Below are 7437 nucleotides of genomic sequence, written 5' to 3'. Positions count from 1 at the left end.
TACTCAAAACTCGATATCATAAATTTAATATCTCAAGAGATGATAAAGGCTGTAAGTTATATACTGGAAGAGCTAAGTCCAGCTAAAGGAAATCACTTTATCTGTGTGCTGATTTCTGAAGATACAATATTTGCATTGCTATGACACATACTCAACGCTGCACGAAAATACTAACTGCAATCTCATGAGTTACATATTTGAGTAAAATGTTCTTATTGCATCGTGGATGTTACCTTGATTGTCTACAGCAACCAGGAGATCTTTTAAATGTGTGGAATGCAGCCTTGAGTATTGATTTTAATATTTTATACCAGTTTGTGATTACAGGCACTCTGGTTTATTTCATATTTGAACGAAGACTTCACGCCGCGATAGATTCACGTTTGACAGAGCACGGGTCATAAAGTGAGATTTATTGAAAACTGAAATAAATGGAACAGCGTCTAATGATGAAGTACATTAAAGTCAATCATACATGAAAAGTAAAAGTTGACAGGACTATTCATCGACTCAGTGGATGCCGGTGCAGAAAACGAAGAGGAGATTCCCAAGAATGGAAATATAGAACAAACTGTTGTATAATCTCAGCGGGTCAGGCGACATCTGTGGGGGAGGGGGTTAATTGTTCGGGTCGGGACTGTCCATTGATGCCGCCTGACCCCTGAGTTCCTCCAGCAGTTTACGTTTGTTGCTACAGAGTCGAGTATCTGCAGTCTCCTGTGTCTGATGGAAGCGCTGATCCATGCAGGGCTGAGCAGCCCCTCCCACTGCCTGACGGTGAGGGCGGACTTGCGTCGCCCACTTTAAAATTGACTTGGAGGAAGAGTGAGGAGAGTGAGCGCGGGAGAGAGGTGGGAGCACGCGGGACCGGAGAGCGCGTCCCTCCCGTTCCCCGCAATCAGCTCCGCAGGTCCGGCCAGTACCTGCAGCACAGCGGGGGCCAAGTGCAAGGATGGCTCTGCCGGATAACGCCAGTTCCACCATGGCCAGCGAAGAGGCTCCTTTCCCCGAGATCGTGGAGCTGAACGTGGGCGGGCAGGTGTACATCACCCGCTACTCCACCCTGCTCAGCGTGCCTGACTCCCTGCTGTCGCAGATGTTCGGCCGCAAAAATGGCCTGGGACTGGCCAGGGACGGCAAAGGACGCTTTTTCATCGACCGCGACGGGTTTCTCTTCCGCTACATTCTGGATTACATGCGGGACCAACAGCTAGTGCTGCCCGACCACTTCCCGGAGAGGAGCCGGCTGCAGCGGGAGGCCGAGTACTTCGCGCTGCCCGAACTGGTCAAGGCGCTGACCCCCAAACTCAGCAAACAGAACTCCATCAACGACGACGCCTGCCCCAGCGACCCCGAGGACGCTTCCCCCAACACGGACGCTGTGCGCAGCCTGGCTGCGGCCACGGCGACCGCCGGCGCTGGCAGCAGCGACAGGAGGATGGGCTTCATCACCATCGGCTACCGGGGCTCGTACACGCTGGGCAGGGACAGCCAAACGGATGCCAAGTTCAGGAGGGTGGCCAGAATCATGGTATGTGGCAAGACGGCGCTGGCAAAGGAGGTGTTCGGGGAGACGCTGAACGAGAGCAGGGACCCGGACCGTCCTCCTGAGCGCTACACATCTCGCTACTACCTCAAGTTTACTTTCCTAGAGCAGGCGTTTGATAAATTGGCCGAAGCTGGCTTCCACATGGTGTCGTGCAACTCGACGGGCACCTGCGCCTTCGCTCACGAGCAGACCGACGACAAGATATGGACCAGCTACACCGAATATGTTTTCTACCGTGAGTGATCTGCCACCACAAACCTCTGCCCACCAAACCCTCAAGTGATTAGACCTAAACCCGACCCACCATTCTTAGAACAGACCCTCTACTCCTCCAGCTTTCAAACTCCATGTGCCATCCCTGTCTTACCTAGTTTACCACGCTCTCCGATACATTTGGATGGATGAACTTTTCTGAAGTGTTTGTTGTTTTATTTTTAATTTTAAAGACACGACGCTGTTTATTAAACTAGTGCGTTTAGTTTTTAACCAAGCACAAAGTTTCGTTGTGTGTGCGTGTGTTTGGATGCGGTGCACACTGGGTGTTGGCACAGGTCCCGGTGCCTTCAGCAGCTTATGTAATTGCGTTTGACCTAAAACTATTGGGGGGGAAATGAAGTATTTCCAGTAGTCAGTGGCAGAGAAATTGATACGGCGGCGAACGGTAGCGGCATGTAAAATTAACCGATTTTGGAAATTTCAGGTGGAGGCCATTGAACCTTCATTGCGTTATGTGCTTCTTTCCAAGAATATTTTAAGGGGAGGTTGATCCGATATGGCGAGACAGTGTTTCTAATTACAACACGGCAATGCCAAATAGTGACTTTAAAATGCCATTTTTTGACAGCGGGGCGTACTAAGTTCTACAAAATGCGGTTTGTATCTTAAACTAAATGTTTGCCAAATAACGCGTAGCCTTTAAATAAGATAAATGAATTCAAATTTCATAGTGAAATTATTGTTGTCAAAATTTGGATAACACTGCATAAGTTTCTGTTAAGACATTTATGCAGATTTTCCATAAATTAATGTTTCTTATGATATGCGTTATGTGATGTATAAAAATAAAGCTATTTTGTGATTAGAACAAATGCCAAAGTCTTGACAGTTTAATTTGTACCTTTATTTAAATATAAGTTATTTTGTTACATGACTTTATAGCCTGCTTTCCATAGCATAAGTTGTATTTGTAAGGTTGAACACCAGGTTGGTGAACAATGAAGGAGCATTCTAAATCTGATGATTAACATATCTTTGGTAAAGCAGATGTACAACTTCGATACAGTCAATAGAATAGATATGCTAATAAATTATGAAAAACAGTATAAGTGCGGTCCTTGTTGTTCTATTGGCAAGATCATTTAACATTGGTTCACAGAGGCTTCAGGTTCCTGCTGAATAGGTATAAATATTCAGTGCATAGTGCATATGCAGCTGATAGAAACTTCTGTACAGAGTCAGTCATATTCACTGCTTTCAAGGACAGTAGTCACTGCAGTTTATCAAACTTATCTTTTAAAAGTACCCTTCCAAATAAATCTTTGTAGACAATCTCAATTCTATTTCTCTGCTGTCAGTACTTAATGCACAACTCTTTTGAATATCTGTATTTTCATTTTATGAATGTTTGTAATGGAAGTTTATGTTAATGTTCTGTCATTTGATGTGCATTGTAGCTCTTGACATATAAACATGCATGCACAAATGCACACATGTGTAGCCTAAACTCTGGCTTGAATTCAGTAAGGATTGAAAAATAGATTTGAACATATTCAGGTACCATTCTTCAGAAGCAGAAGGGGCCACTTAGCCCATCATGCCATACTTGCTAGTAGATTGTCCTCCAATCTTAAGGATAGTTTGAAGGGGTTTTCTGTATAACATTTTTAATATTAAATAGTCAAATGGAAATTAAAATCTGAGATAATTACACAGAATAACAAAAAAATTTATAGAGAGGGAAACAATGTTAGAGGTCTTCACAGTAAATATTCTCATACTGAATTGTGATTTCACTGTGGTGGACAGCTAAAATAAAGTACAAAGGGACCGTATTGGATTTAATATTCTATATTTATTTGATTTTAGAAAAAATAAAGGAGCATTTTGTATGAAGGTGCAAGTTGTAAATCAATTGGTAGCACCATTGCCTGTTTTAGGAAGTGGTGTGTTCATGTGGTGCTCCATCAACTTGAACACAAAATCCAAGCTGATACTTTTAGTATTTGGAGAGTGCTACAATGCTGAACTTGGGGCTGAGGCCTCCTTCTCACCAATTTTTGTTTAATGCATACTATTCTGAAGAAGCTTAATCAACAGGAAATTAGACTATTTGGGTAATATCTCAGTGTTGAGGGAAAGTGGGTATCGTGCAGTGCAATTATAACCACAATACTTAGTTTGCTGTAAATAGGTTTCGGGTGAGCTGAATTAATGAAAGGTACTTTATAAAGACAATTTTTAAAAATAAATGTGCATTATTATAGCCATAACCTGTAAATAGCAATGCACTCTTTCTAGTGGTTGGAGTGATAATAATAAGGATGTGCAGTTAAACATAAGCTTGGATATGGTAAGTACATTAATGTATTACTGGATCTATTTCTAGTGTTAATGCAATTTAATAGGATGCTTGAGGCATTCTGGCACCCTGCAGAAGAAACATTGCAATTTTCCAACAACAAATGAGTTTCTTCACAATCACTGCTATTAAAAATGTAGTCATGTGGTCCATTCCATACTTTTCTATTAACTGAGAGTTCACCCTTAAGGATAGCCTTCATAGATGTTGCATGGCCTGGGACGCCAAAATTAACCTGTAAAAATAGTAACAGTAACATGTTGCTTACACAAATTCTCCTTACTGTGCTTCAGCAGTTACTAATTATATAAATGTTCTGTCAGAGCTTCCTTTCGTAATGAAACATTACAAAGAATTCTGTTTAACTCCTTCCTTTATTACATTTTAATAGTAAAACCTGTACTGTTGATAGCTAGCTAATAGATACTTTGAGACTGAAAATGTCACAGAACTTTGTGTTGGAGAAATGTTGTTGAATCAAAAATCTCTCCAGAAATTGGACAATCCATCTCACTCTCACAGAAGACCTTGTGTGGGAAGCTGTTTTGACATTTCTAATTAAGTTTCAATCTGGAAAGCTTGCAGTGATTACAACCGGTGGACTTAATGTTGCTTGGTTCTGTTGCCTTTTCTGCTTGCATCGTCCCTTGATGTTAACAATCCTAACTTCCGCTTGTGTTTTTGTTGGCTCTGAAGTGGTCGATGTGGGAATTGTAGATGGTTTCACAGGTGCATTTTAATCTGGTGAGTGGATAGGCAGCCAGCCTGGTGGCCCTCGGGCTGCTTCTGATGGGCCTCTGTATATTCCCATTGTTTGGATGAAAGATGCTTTAATACCACCACAAATGCTACTTAATTTTGCACAGTCAATTTCCCAGGAGTCCATGAGTTTGTTGCATATCCTCAAGGAAGTCTTGAGCACACAACTGAATCTGTCACTAGTAAAATCTTGCCATGAGACCTCAGACTAGTGTGTGGTTTTGGAAATTTGACATTGAACCTATGAGCAACATGACCTGATCAGTTTAGCCAACTGAATATTACTAGTCATTGTAGATATATTAGACTGGGAAAGGATACTTGTTCTAGTAAGTAATTTTGTGTGAAATTTGGGTGATTTTGCAAAGACCTACTGGTAATATTTTTCTAGAGACTTGAGCTTCTAGCAGTATGTGTCCAGGTCTCAGCAGAGTATAGAGCTTTGTGTCAAGTGTAGGGTATGAAACTTAAATTCACTTTTTCCTCAAATAACCCAGGTTGACCGTGCATTGTAGTGAATTTCATCGTCGATGTCTACTTTTGTTAGATATGGGAAATAGTTCACATTTTCCAGACTTAGTTTTTGGAAGGCTCTATGGTGTACCTTGGCAGTTTAGCAAAGGACCTTTGTTTGCAGGATATTGAGTGTAATGTTCACCCTCTTGTGTACATTAATGATGATTCAGATGATCAACCTCTCAGTGTGAACAAATTCAGAATCAGGTTTATTATCACTGGCATGTGACGTGAAATTTGTTAACTTAGCAGCAGCAGCAGTACAATGTAATACATAATATAGAAGAAAAAACAAAATAAAATAACTCAATTACAGTATATGTATATTGATACACTACATTTAAAATTGTACAAAAAACCAAAGTACTATATATTTAAAAAATAAAGTGAGGTAGTGTCCAAGGGTTCAATGTCCATTTAGGAATCGGGACGGCAGAGGGGAAGAAGCTGTTCCTGAATCGCTGAGTGTATGCCTTCAGGCTTCTGTACCTCCTACTTGATGGTAACAGTGAGAAAAGGGCATGCCCTGGGTGCTGGAGGTCCTTATTAATGGATGCTGCCTTTCTGAGACACCGCTCCTTGAAGATGTCCTGGGTACTTTGTAGGCTGGTACCCAAGATGGAGCTGACTAGACTTACAATCCTCTCAGGGGTGCAGTGGTAGCTGGAGCGCTCTGAAATGCGTTCGGCACATCTTTAAGAAAAAAGATGAAATAAACAAGCTAATTAATTAGGTGCCATCCAGGGTGATTTGAGTATCTCAGAAACTGCCGATCTCCTGGGACTTTTACGCACAACAGATTCTGGAGTTTACAAAGAACAGTGCCAAAAACAAAATGAAATCCAGCGAGTGGCTGTTCCATGAGTGAAAACATCTTGTTTTTTTTTGTTTTCGGCACCATTCTTTGTAATCTCCAGAGTCTGTGCATGAAAATCCCAGGAGATCAGCAGTTTCTGAGATACTCAAATCACCCTGGGCGGCACCTAATTAATTAGCTGGTTTATTTTGGCTTTTTTCTTAAAGAGGTGCGGAATGCGTTCTAGAGCACTCCAGCTACCACTGCACCCTCAAATCCTCTGCAGCTTCTTTCAGTCCTGTGCAGTAGCCCCCCCATACCAGACAGTGATGCACCCTGTCAGAATGCTCTCCGCAGTACATTTATAGAAGTTTTTGAGTGTATTTGTTGACATACCAAATCTCTTCAAACTCCTAATGAAGTATAGCTGCTGTCTTGCATTCTATTTAACTGCATGGATATGCTGGGACCAGGTTAGATCCTCAGAGATCTTGACACCCAGGAACTTGAAACTGCTCACTCTCTCCACTTCTGATCCCTCTATGAGGATTGGTATATATTACTTTGTCTTACCCTTCCCAAAGTCCACAATCAGCTCTTTTGTCTTACTGATGTTGAGTGCCAGGTTGTTGCCGTGACACCACACCACTAGTTGGCATTGTCTGCAAACTGCATCTTTACTGATTTAGTTCTGGAGTGTAATTGTCTTTTGATGAAGGGTTTGACATTAGTTTTAATGAGCAGTGCTTTTTCTTGTGGAAGTTAATTGGGGATGTAAGGAGGATTGAGGGAAGTTGTTCCACTCTCCAGGATCAAACCCTACATTGTTCCCCAGAATTCGATTGTCACATTATATGTACCTTCGTTAAAAAAAAGAGTTAACGATGATTATAGTGCAAACTTAGCTCTTAACTGCATTCATCAGCTCAAGGAGGAAAATTTGACAACTTGGCCTGTCAACTGTAGGGATATCTCTGTGAAATGCGTATCTTGTTAGTTCATCTTTGCAATTTAAAACCAGCCCATTTTATTCACTGAAAATTCAAGATACTTGAGTCAGGTAACATCAAAGTGAATCAAAATTAACATTTTGAATCGAAGACTTTCAGAACTGGAAAACAGCGAAAACTAATTAATTTTGAGCTTCAGAGAGCATATGGAGAGGGATGAGGCGAATGTATCATATGAGTGTAATTGAATGTAATGTCATTTCATAAAATTATAATAAAACTTGAAGGG

General features: G+C 41.4%; 1 protein-coding gene across 1 annotated transcript; it reads left to right on the top strand.

The window, feature by feature from the left end:
• Positions 1 to 707: 707 nt before the first annotated feature.
• On the top strand, positions 708 to 2841 carry kctd12b (potassium channel tetramerisation domain containing 12b). Its single transcript, XM_063061385.1, has one exon. It carries the CDS (start codon positions 953 to 955, stop codon positions 1790 to 1792), a length of 840 nt encoding a protein of 279 aa, XP_062917455.1. The 5' UTR covers positions 708 to 952; the 3' UTR covers positions 1793 to 2841.
• The last annotated feature ends 4596 nt before the right edge of the window (positions 2842 to 7437 follow it).

Source organism: Mobula hypostoma, chromosome 10 (assembly GCF_963921235.1).
Source record: "Mobula hypostoma chromosome 10, sMobHyp1.1, whole genome shotgun sequence".
Lineage (NCBI taxonomy): Eukaryota > Metazoa > Chordata > Chondrichthyes > Myliobatiformes > Myliobatidae > Mobula > Mobula hypostoma.
Note: the sequence above shows the minus strand (reverse complement) of the source record. Positions and strands in the feature narration are given on the sequence as shown.